This window comes from Palaemon carinicauda, chromosome 14 (genome assembly GCF_036898095.1).
Source record: "Palaemon carinicauda isolate YSFRI2023 chromosome 14, ASM3689809v2, whole genome shotgun sequence".
NCBI lineage: Eukaryota > Metazoa > Arthropoda > Malacostraca > Decapoda > Palaemonidae > Palaemon > Palaemon carinicauda.
In genome coordinates this window covers 37,912,977-37,935,572 of record NC_090738.1, presented here as the reverse complement: position 1 = coordinate 37,935,572, position 22,596 = coordinate 37,912,977, and the positions used below count along the sequence as shown (strand labels likewise).

The 22,596-nt window shown below is 48.4% G+C and overlaps 1 protein-coding gene across 1 annotated transcript in view; it reads right to left on the bottom strand.

The window, feature by feature from the left end:
- Nucleotides 1–22,596, bottom strand: part of LOC137653524 (uncharacterized) — a 68,957-nt gene that overhangs the window by 23,003 nt on the left and 23,358 nt on the right. Inside the window, exon 2 of the mRNA XM_068386988.1 lies at nt 3,679–4,764. Coding sequence (XP_068243089.1) covers nt 3,679–4,666 — 988 coding nt within the window. The 5' untranslated portion in view covers nt 4,667–4,764. The remainder of the gene's footprint in view (nt 1–3,678; nt 4,765–22,596) is intronic.

Genomic DNA, 22,596 nt, shown 5'->3' with positions numbered 1-22,596 from the left:
GAAGTACAGCGTCAACCCGAAACTGTCTAGACTGTCTGGGTTGTGCAGTCAACACCCTACCGGGTTGCTGAGGTTGACGCACTGCGTCACAACAAGTCACCTCTGCTGGTTGTTGAACGTCCTGAACGTCAACAACCACCTCCGAGCGTCGCTTAACGTCAACGTGCGACTGGCAACCCACACTGGGTCGCATCGGTGGAGGAACCACCTCAACTGGCAGACGCGAGTAGGTTACCTCAGCGTCAACAGGGCGCACAACCGACCGGTTGGAAGGTTGTTGGCCAGAAGGAGGAACCACCTCAACTGGCAGACGCGAGTAGGTTACCTCAGCATCAACAGGGCGCACAACCAACCAGTTGGAAGGTTGTTGGCCAGAAGGTTCTTCTCCGCATTTAAGTCCTCTATCAAGGACGCAAGCTTGGACTGCATGTCTTGCAGCAAAGCCCATTTAGGGTCTACGGGAGCAGGTGTGGCAACAGACGGGGTTAGCGACTGAGGCGGAACCATTTACCATCCCTGAAAGCCTTGTTATGTGTGACATAATAGTACAGCAAAACTTCAAAGGCTCGACAAAAGATGAGAAGTTGACCTGTAAACAACTTGGAGCGTCTCCTGGCTAGGCGCCAGGGCGAGTCTACCAGAATTGAGAAGTCTATCTGGGCAGAGGCATGAACTCCCAAGCCGAGAACTTCTCTCGTGTCCTATCAGACTCTCGCTCTATAAGCCAGTTTAAAAGAAGGGAAATCAAAGGCTGTATCCCTAAAACTCCTCCTGGTGCAAAAACCAGTCGCCTAGCCAACGTAACGCTCTCTAGGAGAGCGAGAGAGCACTAGCTTAAAAACAACGGCTTCGAAGTAGCTAGGCCTAGTGTAAGTTCTGACGTTTAGGCGAACGAGGAGCAGCAGTTACAAGATCCGGACGAAGATCCTTAAAAAATCATCATGATTTAATTAAAGTCCATAGGAGGCTAAGCAGCTTAAGGCTCCTCTCCAAATGACAGAGTCCTCAAGGGAATATCAGTAGGAGGGAGAACAGCACTTTCTCATCTACAGGAACCTTGTCCGATAAAAGCTAGGTTATCTCAGCGAGTCTCTCACTGGTGCATTAGTAGCAGACCAGAAGGCAACGTCATGTAACTGCTTGACAGTCTGTGAACTGTCAACAACTGAACTGTCAACCACAACAGGTGCGTGAGGACATACAGCACTGGTGCATTAGTAGCAGACCAGAAGGCAACGTCATGTAACTGCTTGACAGTCTGTGAACTGTCAACAACTGAACTGTCAACCACAACAGGTGCGTGAGGACATACAGTGTTCACTCGAGACTGCTTTGACTGTCTATACTGAGCAGTCAAAACAACTCTAGAATGCGGAGGTTGACGCACCGCGTCAAAACAAAACAACTTAGACTGTTGTTGTACCTCGCGAACGTCAACGGAAGGTTCCGTGCGTTACTGAAACGTCAACATGCGGCTGGCAGGGTACACTGGAACGCATGGGTGGCGGGACTCTCTCAGCTGGAGTGCGGCAGAAGGTCGCCTCAGCGTCCACAGAACGCACAACCGTGTTGGTTGTAGGCTAGAGGTTGGTGCAGTGTCAACCTTCTCCGCACGAAAGTCCCGCATCAATGACGTTAACTGAGACTGCATGGTCTGCAGCAAAGACCACTTAGGGTCTACAGGAGCAGGTGCGGCAACAGAAGGTGTGACTGCCTGATGCGGTACCGCTTTGCCTCTCTTAGGAGGTGAGCAGTCGTCGGAAGACTGCAGCGAGTCCGAACTGACCCAGTGGCTACAACTGGGCCGTTGGACTTGCGCGGAAGGGACCGACTTGCGCTTAATAAGCTGCGAGACCTTGGTCCATGGTTTCTTACGAGAAACCTCTTCCGCAGACGAGAAATAAATGGGCTCTCTCGTCTTTGTGTGGGTGGGGCGATCTTGGGTAGATACTGTACGCCCGAAACCACGGAGGGAAACGTCTGTTCGTTGATCAAGGCCTGACGAACCCATAAGTCGTTCGACATTACTTCTCCCCTGGGCTTGGGAGCTTGCAAGAGGTCCCGGACTAGGTGAACGACAGGCACGAACAGACGAACCCTCGGACGCAACACTGTAACACTTTGCGCATATCACTTTATCACTTCGATTTTCTGTTTTGCACTTATTTCACTGAAATCGAAACTTTTACTGATTTCTACCTGAAACACGCAATTCTACCCTTCATTAAAAGGTAGTAATTGCGAAAACAGTCGTATAATGCAGCTCATTAATACTAGCAAAAAACAGAAAACATATATAAAGATAAAGAATTCAGTGGCTGGGAAAGAGACTAAACACTAGTTCAAATAAACTACGTTTACAATCTCTCACCGCACATAGCCTGGGGACAAGAATAAAACCCTAGAAACGTTTTACCTTCTTCCCCGTACAGCGACTAGGGAGGAGAGTAACACGAGAACAACGTTACCCGCTTGAACGGAACGTTTTTTCTCCTCTCTCTCCCTCCGTCTCTATCTCTCTCTCTCTTTCTCTCTTGATTTCGCACCTAAGAGAAGAGCCCAATTATATATCGTCAAAAAACATGTTATTTGACTAAAGGAAAAAACTGAAAGGTTTTCCAAATAAAAAGTTCCTTTAATTTATAATTTAAAACATTTAAGCTAAGAAAGAATGAACGAAACGTCAGAATCGATTTACTCTTACTGCAAAGTGAAACCGTGATACACTCTCTCTCTATCGTAACGATAGAGCGCATGTTGAACGTCCTGAACGTCAACAACTGCGTAGTCTAAAAAACTAAACGTTAGTTCATCTTTGAAAACAGTACGAAGACTATCAAAGAAATTCTTTCATAAAACATTAAATTTAAAAAGTTTTAAATTCTTTAAAGGCTAAATACGATATAACGGGCTCAACGTTGATTAACTTCGGTTCCAAGTTAGGACCGCCTACTATCAGGAAAGGTCGCATATAAACAAAACATAAAAATTTATTTATATGTTTATAATAAATGGAAAGTTAATCGAAGAGGCCTAATAAAGGCGGAGAGATATAAAATATATAGATCTATAACGTGTTAAGCAAAATTACTAAAAAGCTAAACACACTTCCGTCTAAGGGAAGGATCGGCCATTTAAAAGTGAAAGAGAGTCCATACTCTCTTTGTCACCATAATTAAATCTATCCAAAACGAGTTCAAGTTTTGAGATGAAGATAAAACCCCTGCATAGCGAAAGCTCAAAACTAGAATAGTGTACTTCACCAAATAGTTGTGAAAACAAATCCAGTTAGTAACAGCGTATTAGTAGGTCTTGCCGGTAGCCCGACAGAGAGAAAATTGGTTCTTTGTTTACTTGGAGTACTAAGTACCTGCTCGACAGATGGCGCTGTTGATGTACACCCCCACCTGCATAGCGATCGCTGGCGTATTTTGACCGTAGGTTTTTCTGTCGAGCAACAGAGTTGCAGCTTATATGATCACCGGCTAAGTTTAATATTGAAAAATGTTATTACTTAAAAAAATTTTAACAACAAAATACATGAACATCTTACTACTTTACACTTCAAATATATAACCAGTGCTATACGTATGTTTATTACTTTTACTGTTCTTGTATATGAAGTGAATTTACCAAAGCCACAGCCATACATCTAATATTAAATTACTTCACACTTACCCTGATCCTCTGAAGCTTCTTCTTTAACTTTACCCTCTATTAAAGGCATTGATCCCTCTATCTCTGCTTTCACATTTGTCTCTGTTTCTTCATTGGGTTCCTCTTTAATCTGAATATTCAAATATGCTGGAGGTTTTGATAATCCTCCTGGGTTAACTATACTTCCATCAGGAGCTTTTAATGGCTCTACTACACTCTCAGTTGAATCTTTTTTCTGTTTATCCAAAGGCAAAGTTTTATTCAAAGGACCTAGCTGTTGTATAGAACACAGTTTTTTCACAGGGACTTCGACTCTAAGTTGTTCCTGGGGGGCTAGCTTGGTTAGAGCTTTTAATTTGCTTGATGTGATAGAATTTTTGTTTAATGTAACTGGAATAGGTTTCCCAATAACTTTGAATCTTGAATAACCATTATTAATGTATACGCTCCCAGTAGATGTGGAAACAACTGGACTAAGGAGCAATGGTGCAGGTGTTACTAGATCTGCAAGCTTACTACCAACACTATGAGAAAGCTTACCTCTGTCTTCAGGACTCACAGAAGCATTCTGTTGTGGTGGAACTATATGCCTCTGTGCTGAAGGTTGAAATGAGTCAGGATGTTTCCCACTATCAGGTGGCATAGCAATAGCTACTTTGTCACAAACTTGTATCTCATGATTTTGAACATTTGTTACTTTGGCTTTTGATGTAGTTGCTTCAAGTGGGCCAGCATTAGGCAAATGTGTAAAAGGAGCTACCCCATGATTTGATTTTAGTGTACCTACAACACTTGTGAGAAGAATCTTTTTACCATCTGAAGTCTGTAGAAGGCACAAATTGGCAGGCTTATTTGGACTAGTTCCTGAACTAAGTGCACGACCTGTATTTATGTTTGGAATGACACGAGAAAACTTTGATGGTGAACACAGGCTTTTAGCCAACAAAAGTGGAGGAGGAATATCTTTGCTTATAGGAACAGAAACCTTTTTCATCTTGAAATGATTCATTTAATATGAAATAAAAAAAATCTGGTGCAGTATAACTAAAGATGAAATAAACAAAAGAAAATGTTTTTTTTTTCGTTTGTTGTATCACATCTTGGAATCTGGAAAAGAAAAAACATGAAATTAGTAATATTCAAAGCAGAAAAAGTTTTTATTTTATACATACTGTAATACTTTGTTAAAATTATGATTAAAATTTAATGATCATTTTACAGACTTATATGCTGCAGATAACCATGCTTTGCATACCTTAAAAGCATCAATTTAATTTAAGCAACTACAGTACAGTACTTTTTCAAAAAAGGTAATACAGTAAGACTATTGGCCCAAATCAATGTCAAGTGCTGAAACTAAAGAAGGAAATATTTATTGATGCTGATGAACTTGTAAAGAAGAGCTGCGCTTATAAAAATTCTATTAACTTGGTTTTATTTAAAGTTATTTTCATATAATACAAAATATTGCTTTACTAAAGTATTTTGATATTTTGAAAGTAGACAGACCACAAATATATATACTTTGTACCTCCAGACATACAGAAATGCAGGGACAAAATCACCCAAAACTAATGATTAAGCTGCATCTTTTCACATATCCATTCCAATAGGTTTTTATGCAGCATCCCTTTAACCACAGCTGCACTGCCTTCAGTCTTTTACTTTTATATATATTTCATTTGGTTTTCTCCAACTAACTGTCCAACTTGACTACCACTATATTTCTAACCAATAAATTTGGTACAACTTGATGACAATGTGGTCTGGTGAACTAACTTCAAAATACCTAAAATTTTTCTACCCCAAAATCAGATTACATTTCCATTAGCAAAAGTATTTGTATACTATACATATCTGAAGAAGATGGCAGACAACTCAGTGTAAAGCAATAAAACAAGAGGATTGTCCTGGAAATGAAAAAGCAATTCTATTTCAATATGATAAATTTTGAAGTAATTTGTATTTTTTCCTAGTCATGCAAACTTTTGATTAGAGCGAGTTTCGGTGCGAGCTAGAATTGGGCGTTTAAGTTGGATAACAAGTGGTTTTCCAGTTTATAACGGTGTGGGGCAAGTAGCCTCCCCGCCCCTTTTCAAGCCAGGAAACCTTCACTTTTGACCTTTTGGCCAAGGACTACGAGGAGTGTTTGAGTAGGGAAGTTGGATTAAAGGACTCGGGTTTGTACGGGTAAGAAAAATAACAAATTTGGATACTGTAATATGACAAATTCGTAGATAATTTGTTTTTTTCCTAACGATACAAACTTAGCTATTTACATGGGGTAATTACTTCGGCGCAGCCGATGACGAGCCACAAAGTTTTAACGAGGATTTCCTACCCCACTGCTAGTTAGCGGGGCGGGGGGGGGGGGGGGGGGGGGGGGGGGGGTAGCTAGCTACCCCTCTCCCTCACACACACCGGAGAATACTCCACTTTACTTAGAGGTGGGACTTATCTTGGGGGACAGGGCTGGCGGGCACATAACTGTAAATAGCTAGGTTTGTATCGTTAGGAAAAATACAAATTATCTACGAATTTGTCATTTGTTCCGTAACTGAATATAAACCACGCTATTGACATGGGGTGACTTAACCCTTAGGAAGGGTGGTAAGTCCTGGCCATACTGGCTTTGGCTTGCCCGGGGATTCCATATTCGAGTGATCAAGTACTCGGACAATAGGGAATCCCTGCTCCTCGCTGGCGGTTGTGAAACTGCCGCGGCCTACATAAGGTGTGTGCGAAGGTGAAAAGTGACTTGTCCCAGGCAGTTGCCCTGGAGTCCCTCAGAAGGGAATCCAGGCTAGGACTTTCCCAATACCACCTCGTCAGGATATGGGGACATGACAGTATTACACATAATACTAGGAACACAAGGAAGCATGATTTACCTGCAGTGGTTTGAGGTCAGCTGTGCAGAGAACCCAGGATGCTGCTTTCTCCGTGGGAGGAAAGGATGAAGAAAAGAATAAGGGCCAGACAGATCTTTTCAATCATGCAGACTAACACCAGGTAACAATGCCCTCAACCTTCTGCTACTTGTCCATCAAGGAGCCTGAGGTTTAGACCAGCTGTTGTGAAGCCACCACAGGGCCGATAGAAACGTATCGAGCCTCCTGTGGGTCATGTCTTGCAGGTAAGGGGCTGAGAAGAAGGTCTGAGGCTTCAACATCCCCGCTTGCAGGACCTGCGTCACTGAAAGATGCTCCATGAAGGGCAGGGACGTATCTAAGCCCCTGACATCATGGGCTCTAGGGCGATGCGATGGAGAAGGGTCAGGATTCAAAGCAGGGTGTAGCACCCTGCGAATCCAGGCCAAGATGGTACTCCTGGAGACCCTTCTCCTCGTTACCCAGGATCCACAAACGAGATTTGGACCTGGAGACGAACTGCAGCTGTTCTCTGAAGACACCAGCTCGGACTCCCCACCGGCAAGGTAGGAGATGGTCTGAGTCATCTGCTACAGGACGGAGACTCGAGCCCTGGAAGGAGTCGAAGCGGCTCCGGCACTCCCGGATTCTGAGTCTCGGCAACACCTCAGGGACGAGCCTGAAGTTGTCTCCCCCTAACCCCCTGAATGGGCGAAGTCGAAAGAGAGACCATGTGACTCGCTTGGCTGAAGATAGGCTAGCAGGAACACTGTCTACCCAGAAAGGTGGTGGTCTGGGGACTACGTAGTGGTTCGTCAGGGGGGTCTCTTTTGAGACTAGAGGACTCGAACCACGTTCCAAGGAGGAGGACTCACCTTCGACTGAGGGTAGGAGAGGACAGGGCCTCGCATGCGAAGAAGAGCTCCAGCGGGGGGGAGAAATGTTTGTCCCTAGAGCCAGGAAGCAAGACTCACGGCTAAGGGATAGCCTTTCACAGTCGAAACTGAAAAGGCACATTTATCCCGCAATCCCACTAGGGGCTCCGCCATTGCTGGAAGCAGCATCGTGTGGAGGGATGCCCCCTCCCCAACACCGGCCACAGAACCTCGCCCTATCGCCTGGGAGACTACTGCGGATGACTTGCGCAGGTATCCAGGCCTCCTTTTTCGCCACTCATTGCAAAAGTCCTCTCTCTTTGAGGAGAAGCTGGATAGACTCCCGCGGAAAGAGGAGCAAGCTACGAGGGCAACACATCGATGGTGTCCCACCGTTGCTGGAAGGCCTCCTACCAGAGGGCCTTTGAATCCGTGACCGGGGAGCAGTACAGCGGGAGCTTGCAGCTCAGTGCTGTAACGAACCGGTCCACCGAGGGAGCCCCACCGAGGCAGGACTTGTAGGCTACTTGAGGATCCAAAGACCACTCGGAATGTGGTGTCCATGACACAACTGCTCAGACTGTCGGCGAGCCCATTCCTTTGCCTGAAATCAAGCGAGCTGCCAAGGAGACCGAGGGGGACCCGGACCATCCCGATATCTCTACCGCAGGATGGGATGGTTGTACCAAAAAGTACCTCCTTGTCTGGGCCAGAAAACCCTCACTGTGGTGTTGTTGATCCTCATAACCACAGAGGAGTCCGCCAGGCTAGGTGGAGCTACTGGAGAGCCAGAAACACGGTTTCTGCCTCTAGTAGGACTACAGTAGAGAAGGTTCTTCCTGGTTCTGACCCCCGGCCCGAGGACCTGTGGATCAGAACGTGGGGCCCCCCCCCTTTCCTTTGACGCGTCCGAAAACAGCATCAAGTTAGGGGGAAGGACGAGAAGGGCCACTCCCTCTTGTAGGCCCCCGACAGCTTCCCACCCCTATGGGTTCGTCTGTACCAGTTGACCCTAGGGGTTTCGGCGTCTGGGGAGACGTGCCCCCGACTCCCCTGCGCCCCGAGTCGCCACTGGAGAGAACTCAATTTGGGGCGACCGTGGAAACCAGACGGGCCCGGGAGGAGAGACGTAACAACCTTGGGTTGGAGGGTCTTCCCGTGTGAGGAAAGGTCTCACGACCTACCTCTGCGTTGGTACCCTGACGTCTGAAGGGAAGGCTACGGGAGACAGGAGCCTAAGACCAGGCTCGGTATACCAGACTCTGAGAGGGCTGCGGGGAGGACTCCTCGAGGACCACCATGATCTTTAGAACTTGGTAAAGTCCGAGGAGCTTGTCCCGATAATGAAGAAGGGAAGCCTTCGAGTCTGCCGGATCGGCCAGCCACCCAGGAAGTATCGGAGAACTGTTGAGGTGCCGTGGAGAGGCCGAAGTACAGCCCTTGAACTGGTATATCCGCCTTCCAGGCGGACTCCAAAGTACTTCCTTGAAGATGGGTGAACCAGGACCGGGGGTACGAGTCCTACCGGACCAGTGTACCCATGAAGACTTGTGGTCTCACCGCAAAGCAGACCGCGTCTGCTGTCGCTATGCTGAAACAGAGACTGTTTGACAACCCTGTACGGAGTCGAGAAGGGAAGGAGACGAGCTCGGAGAGCTGGCCCTCGGCCTAGTCTCTGGAGCTCTCCATTCCCTGAGGCCAGGGCAAGCTGCACTGGCGTAAAGGAGGCCTTAGGCGAGTAGAACTCGGTCCAGGACCGAATCCTTCCCTACCGTAGAGGAATCTCTAAACCTGGGATCCCCTTGAGGTTTCTCCTGAGGGCCAGAAACTGCCAGAACGCAAGTTCCGACCCCTGGAGCTCCTCCACCTGATGGACTGGCAGCAAGGTCTCCCATCCCCGGGGGCTCTCCCTGGGGAGACTCGGAGACATGCCCCAAGGATCCAACCGGATCCTGTCGGGTCCTTGCGGAAGACAGGGCCTCAGGATCCCTCCTAGGAGGGAAACAGGACCCCAGCGATGAAGGATGTAAGGCTTCGCCCCCTCCGCACGATAGGACCCTCAGGAAGAGGCGGGGACTATCCCTATGGAGTGAAGGGGGAGAGGACCGGGCCATCCGACCCTCTTGGGGATGGGCAAAGCTCATCTGCAGGGGAGGGGAGGTGGAGTCTGAGGAGGGCCCATCGCATGCGTAAGGACTCGCGAAGGGACAGGATAGACCTTGGGGAAGATACTATGCCAGGGATTCCTCTCACCCCATTCAGGGGGAGAGGAAGCTGCTACTGATTAGTGACCCTAGTCAGAGGGCTCAGGCTGAATGCCTGCTTGAGTGCTCTGACGACGACATCCCACCAGGGATGCCGACCAATCCTCGCGCTGACAGGGAGTCCCTCTGGAGAGAAGAGGATAGTTCGATCCTCTGGGGAAGATGACACATGAGCGATCGCCAGTAGAGAATCTGCAGTGAAGGGAGAAGCGACCTTTGACCTGTCCGGAAACCTACCCCCCCCCTCCGGAGAGGGCGCTGCTCTGCGCTGCGGGGGAGGGAAACACGGAGGTGGCCTGACCGCCCTAAGCCCTGATGTAAACAGGGCGCGGTCGTGTCAGAGAACACGCTGACGATCGCGCGAAAAGCACAGATCTGGGAAGCGCGTGAATGCGTAGCAGAACTCCTGGAGACCCTTCCTATAGGCGACGGCGTGAACGATCCCCGCGCTTTCGCATGAAAGATCGTGGGCGAGGGAAACCATCCCACACGCGAACGATCTCGGCGAAAAAAGATCGCCGGTGTTAGCGCTAACGGCGATTGCATGTGGGAAACCATCCCACGCGCGGAGGAATAACGCTGACGATCTACGGTACCACGAGTGCGAAGATCGTCGGCGCTAGCGCGAGAGAAAAACCGTAGGAGACAGAGAGCGGGGACCCATAGTGCCCGCGTGTGAAAGATCTCCAACTATGTAAGACGATCGTCGGCGATTCGCGCGAGCCTGGACGAACTTCGACGCTCACACGTAAGCGAAGATCGTCGGCGCTCGCGCGCGAGAGAAGATAGTCAGCGATCACAAGCGGGAACCTCGGTGCCCGCGCGCGAACGATCTACGACGATCGCGAGCGGATGATTGAGTGAGCCTCAATGGTCGCGCGCGGGAAACCATCCCGCGAACGGAACGATCTTCGGTGTTCACGCGTACTGTGAAGATCGTCGGCGCTCGCGCACCCAGCGCCGAATCCGAAGATCGGGGACGAACGGCCGTCGACGATCGCATGCGGAGAACCGCGCGCGGATGTCCTCGTTGCCGTGCGCGGCACAGACCGATCCTCGGCGCTTACGCACACTGAGAAGATCGTCAGCACTTGCGCACCTAGCGCTGGATCCGAAGATCGACGGCTAACGATCGTTGCCGGGTTGATGATCGAGAGCGGAAGGGCATTGAAGGTTGCGCGCGGCAACCCCCCCCCCCCCCCCCCCCCCCGGATAACAGGACAGCTCTGCTTCGAAGGCACACAATAGGCACGAAGAAACAGCATCGCAAACTGGAAAATAAAACAAAATAATTATTTAACAGAAATTCCCCCGGGGGAAACTCCGAAGAGAAACCCCAAGGGAAAAAACATAAGAACGAAAGAAGGTATGCACCCCCCCTCTCCCACCCGGCATGCCTAGGTGAGGGGGGGAACGAAGTTAACAAACAGAATTATAACATCATAATTATGCAACTGACGTTGAATGTTCCAAGGATCACCGACCCCCGAAGGGACGTGAGCCCTGAGATGAAAAGTTAAAACATAATTATGTTCATAAAAATAATTGAGACAAATAAACTAAATAGCGACTCGGACTGAGAGCTATCGTAGGCGTAGTACGGAGTAAGAGGTGAACGACCTCAAGAGAAGGGCCCGACTCCACGAAAGGCAACCATGGTGGCCTAGAAGTGCAAGGCCGTGATCACGGAAAGATCGTGGTGGCCTAAGCCGGCGAACTCTAGCAGACGTACACAATACACACCGCACAACACCGAAAGCAAAGGAAACTTACCTTTTCTATACACAAAAATATATATAAACATCAGTAATGTTTAAATATATCCAGTATAAGAAAAGGAAAGTTAAAAGACAAAACAATAATGGCCATCAAGAGAGCATAGGAGTGGAAACCTCCGATCACTATGCGAGCCAAAAGTAAGGTGGAGTATTCTCCGGTGTGTGTAAGGGAGAGGGGTAGCTATCTACCCCCCCCCCCAACTAGCGGTGGGGTAGGAAACCGTCGTTAAAACTTTATGGCTCGTCATCGGCTACGCCAAAGTAATTACCCCATGTAAATAGCGTGGTTTGTATTCAGTTATGGAACAATATGTATTTTTCCTAACATACAAACCTGGAGCTATTTATAGGGTAATACTTTCGGCAACGCTGAAAACTATCCAAGATAATTTTAGTGAGGGATAACTACCCCCATCCGCTAGTTAGCGGAAAGGGGGTGGGGTAGAACGGCTACACCGCTCACTCACACCTGTCAGCTGCTGAGTAACCACTTTTACTTTCTGGCAGGACTTTTAGGGGGACAGGGTGGCAGGCCAATTTGTATAAATAGCTCCAGGTTTGTATGTTAGGAAAAATACAAATTATTTCCAAATTTTTTATTTGTTCCGACACAGATACAAACCTTTTGCTACTTATAAGGTGACTTACTCTTAGGAGGGAGGAAGTTCTACCCACTGGCCTTGGTTATGACCCAGGGTTCTCTCTAATTGATCTTTGATCTAATTAGTAGGAACCCTACCCTCGCTAAAATCAAAGTAGTTACAAGGTAACACACTGATAGCGGCCTGCAAAAGCTTGTGTGAGAGAGACTCGTGCCTTGTCTTTATGTAGGAACTCGAAGATATGCATGAGTTCTATGACATATCCAATACCCTCCCTCAAGAGGTATTGGTGACGTAACAAAGTATATATTAATACTCAGGATGCGCAAGGGAAATGAATCTTACCTGCAGAGGGGTGAGGTCAGCTATGCTGCGGTCTTGCGGAGCTGTTTCCCCAGGGGGGGAGAAGGTGAAAGAAAGAAGAGAGCCAGACATTCTTTTCATTCACCCCAGACTAACCCGGGTAACCTCAGCCCTCAACCCTCTCCTACTTATCCATTAAGGAGCCTGAGGCATTAGATCACTTGTTGTGCGGCCATCACAGGACCAATGGAAAAGGTTTCCATGCACCTGTGAATTACGTCTTTCAGGTACAGTAGTGGGCGGTGAAGGTCGTTTAACGCTTCCACACGCCTGCTTGCATTACCTGTGCCACAGAAAAATTCTTCTTAAACGCCAGAGACGTTGCAATGCCCCTGACGTCATGAGCTCTGGGTCGATTGGACAGAGGGGGGTCTGGATTGTGAGTGTATTCAATCACTTTCCTTATCCAAGAGGAGATAATATTCCTCGTGACCCTCCTCTTGACCTTCCATGTGCTAACAAAAAGCGCTTGTACACGGGGCGAGCTTTTGTTGTTCTTTTTAAGTAACACCTCAGACTCCTTACTGGGCATAGTAAATGCTGGTCTGGATCTTCGGTTACAGAACGAAGACTCTCTATCTGAAATGGGCCGAACCTGGAGTCCGGCACACCCGGATTTTGAGTCTCAGGAATGTAGTTGAGGATTACTTCCCCCCATCTCCTAGAGTGGGAGACAATCAGCAGATAGACCATGAAGTTCGCTAACTCTCTTGGCCGAAGCCAGAGCGAGCAGGAACACCGTCTTCCACGTGAGGTGAGGTGGCGATCGGAGGCCTGGCGTAATGGTTCATAGGAGAAGCCCTTCAGAGACCTGAGGACCCAAACCACGTTCCAAGGGGAGGTCTTAGCTCTGCCTGGGGACAAGTAAGCTCGTAATTGCGTATGAGCAAAGAAAGTTCCAACAAGGAGGAAATATTGACTCCTTTCAGTCTAAAAGGCGAGACTCAAGGCTCAGCGGTAGCCTTTCACTGCCGAAACCGAGAGAAGCATTTCTTCCCGAAAGTATACAAGAAACTACGCTTTACTGTAGTTGGAACAGAGGCATCGAGGGGAGAGATACCCTTTCCACGACACCAACGACAGAAAATTGACCACTTCGTCTCTTAGACGGCATCTGTAGATCTCCTGAGGTGTCCAACCATTCTTTTCGCAACCGGTTGGGAAAAGCCTCTCTGTAAGGTGCTGGAGAGTCTTAAAGTGTGAAGCCGAAGCGAAGCTACGGCTTTGTGGAAGATGTTTGCATGTGGTTGATTGAGGAGGTCGTGTTGTGGGGGGAGCTCTCTGCGTGATACCATAGCGGAGCTATCAGGGTCATTTGCAAGTTGTTGCTTGCTCGAACCAGGTTGAGGACTTTTCTCATCAGACAGAACGGGGGAAACGCGTAAGCGTCCAGGTTTATCCACCGTTGTTGGAAAGCATCTTGCCAAAGAGCTTGGGGATCCGGGACTAGGGAGCAGTAAAACGGAAGCCTGAAATTCAGGTCCGTTGCGAACAGATCCACAGTCGGGGAACCCTACAAAGTCAGGACTTTGTTGGCTATCAGAGGATTCAAAGACCACTCGGTGCCAACTATCTGAGTCGCTCTGCTCAGCTTGTCCGTAAGCACATTCCGCTTGCCTGGAATGAAGTGAGCTGATAGTCACCGAGTTGTTTTCTGCCCATCTGAGTATCTCTACTGCAAGATGGCATAGCTGCTGTGAAAAGTTACCGCCGTTTGTTCAGATAAGCCACTACCGTGGTGTTGTCGCTCATCAACACCACGGAGTGCCCCGCCAGGACCTGGTGGAACTCTTTGAGGGCCAGAAAGGCTGCCCTCATCTTTAAGAGATTCATGCACTGGTACTTTTCTGACTCAGACCATTGGCCAGAGATATAATGGTGCAGCACGTGAGGCTACCACCCTTCTTTTAATGCATCCGAAAAAAGCATCAATTCCGGGGGGGAGACGAGAAGATCGACCCCTTAACAGAGGTTCGGCTCCGCTAGCCACCACCCGAGGTCCGACTGTTCCTCTAGCCCTTTGTGGACTAGGTGATCCAGGAAATCGGTGTACTGGTTCCCCTGGGATTTTAGTCGCCACTGGAGGGATCTCATCCTGAGGCGACCGTTGGGGACCAGTCGGGTCAGGGAAGAGAGGTGGCTGAGATGGCGAAGCCAATACTGCGCCGGGACTTCTTCCCGACTGTGGAAGACCTGAGCTATCTCCCTCAGTCTCTGAATTCTTTCATCTGATGGGAACGCTTTGTGCCTTAGGGTGTCTAATCGCATGCCTAGGTATACCAGTTCTTGAGAGGGAAGCAGATGAGACTTCTCGAGGTTTACCACGATCCCCAGATCCAGGCAAAACCTTAGAAGCTCGTCTCACCGGTGGAGAAGAGCCGCTTCCGAGTCTGCCAGAATCAGCCAGTTGTCCAAGTATCTTAGGAAACGGATGCCGACTCTGTGGGCCCAAGATGATACTAGGGTGAATACTCTTGTGAAGACCTGGGGTGCTGTGGAAAGACCGAAACACAGTATCCTGAACTGGTAATGCTTCCGATTGAACATGAATCTTAGATACTTCCTGGAAGATGGTTGAATTGGGATCTGAAAGTATGTGTCCTTTAGATCTAGAGTGCACATGAAGTCCTGTGGTCTTATAGCTTGTCTGACAGTGTCGGCCGTCTCCATCCTGAACGGTGTCTGCTCGGCAAAATTGTTCAGAGCTGAGAGGTCGATGACTGGTCTTCGGTCTCCAGACGCCTTTCTCACAAGAAAGAGTCAGCTGTAAAAGCCTGGGGACCCGTTGAGGACCTCCAGGAGAGCACCCTTCTCCAACATGGTCTGGACTTCTGCCCTGAGGGCAAACTCCCGTGCAGATCCCTTCGCACAGGAGTTTGATGGAATTGGCACTCGAGTCAGTGGAGGGAGAGAGATCATGAACAGGATGCGATACCCTGAACGAATCACCTCGACCGTCCATGGTTCAGCCCGTGGTGAAGCCACCTCTCCCAGCTGCTTTGCAGGCATCCCTCCACAGGTGGGCAAATGGGAGCATTGCCTGTCCTAGTGGGACCGGCCTTGGCCGGATTCCTTCTCTCCCTTTCCTCCACGAAAGGACTTCTTGTTGCAATAGGCTTGCTTCGCACCCTTTTGACCCTGCTGATTTGGGTCTCTAGCCCTTTTCGGTTACAGTTTTTGCTGTGGTTTCCGCTGTGGCTGAGAGGGATAAAGTCTGGCTGTTAAGACCTTTTGGATGAGGGAGTCCTAGCTGGACTTCCTCCACCTCTCTGCCACCCGTTCGACATCCTCGGGGAGGAACAAGGAATTGCCCTCGTAAGGTGCATTCCTCAGTCTCGCTACTTTGGCAAGAGGGAGGTGTCTATGGAACTTGCCTATGACGGCATCCCTCCTCTTCAGGATAGTGTTAGCCCAAAGGTTCACTACCTGGTGGGAGAGAAACTCGATGGCCCGAGTGCCAGACAATAGGAAGTTCTCCAAAGACTTCCTGGATGACTCCCGAGACAGATTCTTAGACCGAATCAGTTGTCCTAAAGATCTTAACCAGAAGTCAAGCCACGAAGTAGCCTGCATGGCGTACTTCGCCACCTTCTCCTGGTTAAGGACTCAGAGGCTGAAAAGGAGACTGGAAGTGCCGTGAGTTTCTTGAAGGGTGTGGCCTTCGAGAGCGCCTCTATGGAGTGATCGAGAGGCAGCGTTGGGAGAGATTCCCCGATAATCTCATAGTACCTTCTCTGAAACACATACGGAGGAGGTAGGAGCTTGGAGGATGAGTTGGAGCGGAGCGTGGAGGTGGACCCAGTTGCCTGGGATACTGCCTTCTGTCCATCACACTTTAACCCCTTTGACCAGGGCAAAGCTGCACTGGTCCTCTGGGGTTTCTGAGTGCCGTAGAACTGGTCAAGGACCGTTTCCTTTCTATCTAGAGGAGCTGCCGATGGATCTGGCAGCCCATTGATGGATCGGATGCAGGCTAGGACCTGCCAGAAGGCATGTTCCGCCCCCTTCCTCTCATCCTCCATGAGCTTAGGGCTAGCGGCTGCTGGCAGAGCGTCGTCCTTAGGATCGCTCTGCCCTTCCACATCCAAACTCTCATCTATAGGAGCCCGGAATGGGTCATAATCATCAACGGGATAGACCAGGGATAGGGATGCAGCCGAAGAGGTGCTCGCTTCCGGCTGCCTAGGAGGCAGTGAAGAAGGAAGCCTGGCCGACGATTTAGGGATGGTGAATAAATCCTTCAGCTCCCTGCTACGAGGCGGGTGGTCCTCTGTCCACGAGGGCCCAGAGGCCTCCATTGGTTTACAGGCAGGATGGAAGTCCGCTGCCAGAGGGAGCGCATTCCGCCCAGTTGCAGGTTGTGCCTCCTTAGACACTATCTCGAGCGGCGAGGGACGGAAGGAGTCCCTGTAGCAAGTCACCCTATCCTCCTTGGGGGGCGAAGGACGAATCCTTTTCCTCTTTCCCTTGGGTCTGGCCTGTGGCGTCTTCAACTGCCGGGGGCTACCCTGGGATTCTTGCATACAGTGAACTCTCATTTATCGCGGTAGATAGGTTCCAGACCCGGCCGCGATAGGTGAAAATCCGCGTAGTAGTGACACCATATTTACCTATTTATTCAACATGTATATTCAGACTTTTAAAACCTTCCCTTGTACGTAGTACTGTTAACAAACTACCCTTTAATGTACAGAACATTTAATGCATGTACTACAGTACCCTAAACTAAAACAGGCACAAATATTCAAGGCGATTTTATATCTTGCGTTTCCTAAACACACTAAAAAGCACGATAAAAAATGGCAACCAATGTTTTGTTTACGTTTATCTCTGATCATAATGAAGAAACAAACTGGAGGTAGAGCTTTGCTTATTACCCAGACATATTTCCCATACTTTTCCCTTAGAACTACATCACATCTTCCTACTTTAGATATATATATGTGTGTGTGTGTGTGTGTGTGTGTGCGTGTGTGTGTGTGTGTGTATATATATATATATATATATATATATATATATATATATATATATATATATATATATATATATATATATATATATATATATATATATATATACATACCTACATATATACATACCTACATATATACATACATACATATATACATAAATACATGCATACATATATATATATATATATTACTGTATATATATGGGTTATGGAAAAAATCCGCGAAGTGGTGAATCCGCGATGGTCGAACCGCGAAGTAGCGAGGGTTCACTGTATTCTCTTCCCGTGGTCTTTTACGAGGGGATAACCGTTTACCCTTGCCAGTTGGGCCCGCATGCGCGGAATCCTCCGAACTCCTCCTAGGATCGGAGGGAGGAGAGACCCGTGGGACAAGAGGAGGCGACAAAGGGATCCTAGGAGTGTCTCCTAAGGACTGGGAGCGGGGAATGACTCCTGTCATGGCTTGATGCATTACATTGAATAAGGCGCGAAGCCATGGGGGTTACAGGCTCCCGAGGAACTAAGGGGGGTCCTTAGGAAGACACAGATCTCTGGGTTTAGGAACCTGGGCAGGTTTCTTAACCCTCTTGCCTGAGGGAGGCTTCCTGGCAGGCAAGATTAGCACACGCCTACCCTTAGGGATAGGATCTGGGCGTAGTAGCATGGGCGACTGTTGTCTCTGTGGTGATGGGAGCCTATGAGACTGGAGAGACTGATGAGTTTCTCTCTTTGCAGGAAGGTTAACCCCTGCCGCCAAAAAGGGAAACAGTATTTCGTTCTAAGATGAGCAAACCACCGAATCGAGGAGGGTTTGGTTCCGCGTGGTTGTTAAATCGCGAGAACCTACTCCTGGTTGAGATGTTCCTGGGTAAGGAGCAACAGAGGATCGTGAACCACGATCGTGAGCTCTGTCATAGCTCGCACAGCTAGGAACCCACTCACTGCCGGAGGATTCAGCACAATATTGATTGTGCACGCCAAGATAAGCCGCACGCTAGATGGTCGTGCGCGCCCTTCAACATGGCGCTGATTGCACGCATAAGGTTGGTCGCGCACGCCAAATTGGTCTTGGGCCAAATTAACCAATTTGGCTCAAGACAAATTTGGTCGTGCGCATGAGAGCTCCCAGTGTGACGAGAGATCTCATTGCTACGGTCACCCGAAGGTTCACGATAGCGCGAACGATCAACACAACGAGAGCCCACAAACTCTCTGTCATATGAGTAAGACTCATAATGACTAGGGTCACGAGAACCCGAAGGCTCAGCGTGAACTGTTTTGCGAGACCCCGAAGGATCAGTGCAACGAGAAACCGAAGTTCCTCTGTTATGAGCCCCCGAAGGGTCAGCGTGACTAAAGGCATGAGAGACCAAAGACCTAGCGTAGCCTGTGTTGCGAGACCCCGAAGGGTCAGAGCAACGACAAACCGAAGTTTCCCAGTCACGAAACACCGAAGTGTCAGCGTGACTAAAGTTACAAGAGCCCAAGGGTTCAGAGTAACTAAAGTTATGAGACCCCGAAGGGTCAGCGTGACTGATGGCACGAGAGCCCGAAGGCTCAATGTTACCACTGTTACGAGAGCCCAAAGGTTCAGCGTAACTGAAACCCGAAGGTTTCGAGCAGCGAAAGCCCAAAGGATCAGCGTGACAGAGTCTCAAAGGACTCGTACTGTCATGAGAACCCGCAGGATCAACATGACGAGAGCCTGAAGGCTAACGATCACGCAAGCCCAAAGGGTGATCGTCACGAGACCCCGAAGGCTCAATGTGAGGAGAACCAACAGGTTCAAAAAGACGTCTCCTCACAGCACGAGGAGGAGAACGTCAGGGGTGGAGAGGAGTTACAAACCCCTGCACCCTACGAACCTCCGGAGAGGAACGTTCAGCAGATTCCGCCCGAGGGGGAGACTGATCGAGATTTACAGATAAATCCTCCGCAGGGGAGGAGAGTTCCCTGAAGGAGAACGTCACTTAAAACAAGGTTCGTTCCGCCCCTGGAGGAGAACCATAAGCGTAAGGAGATTGCTGATGATCAGAGGCAATCTTCTCTTGTGAATGAGAGATATGTTTCCCTGAAGGGGAAGCTTGCCTTGGAGAGAGCCCTGCCACTGCCCCTGGTGGGTTAGCTAACTCCTCAGCGTCGGAAACAGACTCTACGCCTGACCAACGGGCAGCAGCGCCTGCGCCCACACTAGGAGGATCAACCTCCGCAGAGGAAGGAGATGACCGCCTTGTCTCTGCTTCCCTTCGGAGGAGTTCGAAGAGAACTTTCTTCGAAGGGGGGCCATCGACGCCCAGCGATGGCCAAAAAGACACAAGTTCTGGAAAGGAACAGGCACTCCCTGGGGGGAGGGAAGGAGCCGACTCACTGGGGGAGCCGGAACCTTCGCCTATCCGACAGGGTTGACCTGGAGTCACAAACCCGGCGCTGCTACTCGGCCATACCTCGTAAGGGCCTGGTCGAGAAGTAGCTTCGGGCAGAGATTTGGGCGTAGAGGAAGCAGAAGCCCGTGATTTCTTCGATTTCGAGGAAGATCCCCAAGGCAAAGATTTGCACTTAGACTTCTTCCTCTTCTTACGCGCAAACCTCTCCCACTGGGAGGCAGGCCACTCCCGACACTCGGAACAGGTGTTGTCCCGCGAACACTGATGTCCCCTGCAAGACGGGCACAGAGGGTGGGGGTCCGTCTCTACGGACGACATGAAGGTACCGCAGTGGCGGTCCCCACGACCAGGACATGTCCGCATAGCGGGACAATAAACACACACACCGTACACAAAAGAAAAACGAAAAGAAAATAACGCCAAGGCAGTTTATGATTTAACGGGAGAGCCAAAAGCAAAAGTGGTTACTCAGCCGACAGGTGTGAGTGAGCGGGGTAGCCGGTCTACCCCACTCCCCTTCTGCTAACTAGCGGATGGGGGTAGTTATCCCTCACTAAAATTGTCTTCGCTAGTTTTCAGCGTTGCCGAAAGTAATATCCTATAAATAGCGAAAGGTTTGTATGTGTCGGAACAAATACAAATTACTGTTCATTATAATTTGTCATTCATTCTTATGTGTCATACAAACCCTCATCCTTTAATTGGGGAGACTTATTGCTTGGTGGGATGGAAGTCCCCTGGAACTTGACCTAGAAGGTTCGTTTCATTCCATGGAAGTGATCAACGCTTGATCTACTGTATTGAGAAGTAAAGTGAAGACCCCTGCCAAACCCCATTTGAGTTTCATGTACATGAAAGACTGATAGGACCCGGGCTACACACGTACATATGGGTCTAAACAAACTTGAGATCCCTTTCCACCAAAGGGGTTGTCAGATGGAAAGCAAATAGCAAGTATGATTAATGGGTCGGCATAAGATCCACTATCACCCCACTCGTTAATGGGGGGTGGGAAGCTACCTGTATATTTCTTTAAACTTAAAAAAAAAAAAAAATAAAAAAAAAAAGGCTCTCTGATATGAAACCTACCATCTGGTCCGATCAGCACGTAACGTTTTGACCACTTGTCCCAAAAAGGGGGACATGTTTCAGACTTACATGTATACGTTACCATAAACATGATATTTTCATTATACAGTAATATAAATTTTTTAATATACTTACCCGGTGAATATATAAATAGCTGACGTCTCCGACGGCCCGACAGATTCCAAAAAACTCGCGAGCGATCGCCATGAAGGTTGCGGGTGTGCCCACCAGCGCCGACTATCGGCCAGATACCGCATATACTTCTCAACCAAACCAGTTCTTCTCAGTCCGTAGGGTCTCTATCGGGGAGGAAGGGAGGGCCTTTAATATTATATATTCACCGGGTAAGTATATTCAAAAATTTATTTTATAATGAAAATATCATTTTTAAATATTAAACTTAGCCGGTGAATATATAAATAGCTGATTCACACCCATGGTGGTAGGTAGAGACCAGTATTATAACAATAAAGGCGTATATGCTCAAGAGTTTTTGACAAATATTTCATAAAAACAAACTTAAATATAGGTACCTGGTAAGGAAGCTGACTCTGATGATTACTCTGCCTTATTAGTCCGCTTTCCTCACGAAGCCCAGCCATCCTCTCAGGATGCTGAAAGACTCCCAGGAGCTGATATATCCAGGGCGAACACCCCTATAACAAGACCTCATCAATACCCTTAATCTGGGCGCTCTCAAGAAACAACATTTTGACCACCCGCCAAATCAAAAAGATTGCGAAAGACTTCTTAGTCTTCCGTACAACCCAAAACAAGATTAAAAATTTCAAGAGTAGATTAAAAGGATATTGGGATTAAGGGAATGTAGTGGTAGAACCCTCACCCACTACTGCACTCGCTGCAACAAATGGACCCAGTGTGTAGCAGTCCTCATAAAGAGTCTGGACGTCTTTCAAGTAAAATGAAGCGAACACCGACTTGCTCCTCCAAAAGGTCGCGTCCATAATACTTTGAAGGGATCTATTTTGCTTAAATGCCACCGAAGTCGCTATCGCTCTAACTTCGTGAGCCTTGACCTTAAGCAAACTACGATCCTTCTCACTTAAATGAGAATGTGCCTCCCGGATTAAAAGTCTAATAAAGTAAGATAGCACATTCTTAGACATGGGCAAAGAGGGCTTTTTAACGGAGCACCATAAAGCCTCTGAACAACCTCGTATCGGTTTAGTTCTAGATAAGTAAAACTTAAGAGCTCTAACGGGGCACAGCACTCTTTCAACTTCATTACCTACGATCTCAGAAAGACTAGGTATTTCAAAAGATTTAGGCCAAGGACGAGACGGAAGTTCAATCTTGGCCAAAAAACCAAGTTGAAGAGAACATATTGCTTTATTTGTTGAGAAGCCGATGTTCTTACTAAAAGCATGGATCTCACTGACCCTTTTAGCCGAAGCCAAGCTCACCAAAAAAAGTGTCTTGAGGGTAAGATCCTTCAGGGAGGCTGAATTTAAAGGCTCAAACCTGTCTGACATTAGGAACTGTAGGACCACATCCAAGTTCCAAGCAGGAGTTGAAATACGACGCTCCTTAGAGGTCTCGAAAGACTTAAGGAGGTCTTGGAGATCTTTGTTATTCGAAAGATCCAAGCCTCTATGCCTGAAAACAGAAGCTAACATGCTTCTATAGCCTTTAATGGTGGATGCAGAGAGGGAGCGACCGTTTCTCAGATATAGCAGAAAATCCGCAATCTGCGCTACAGAGGTACTGGAGGAGGAAATAGA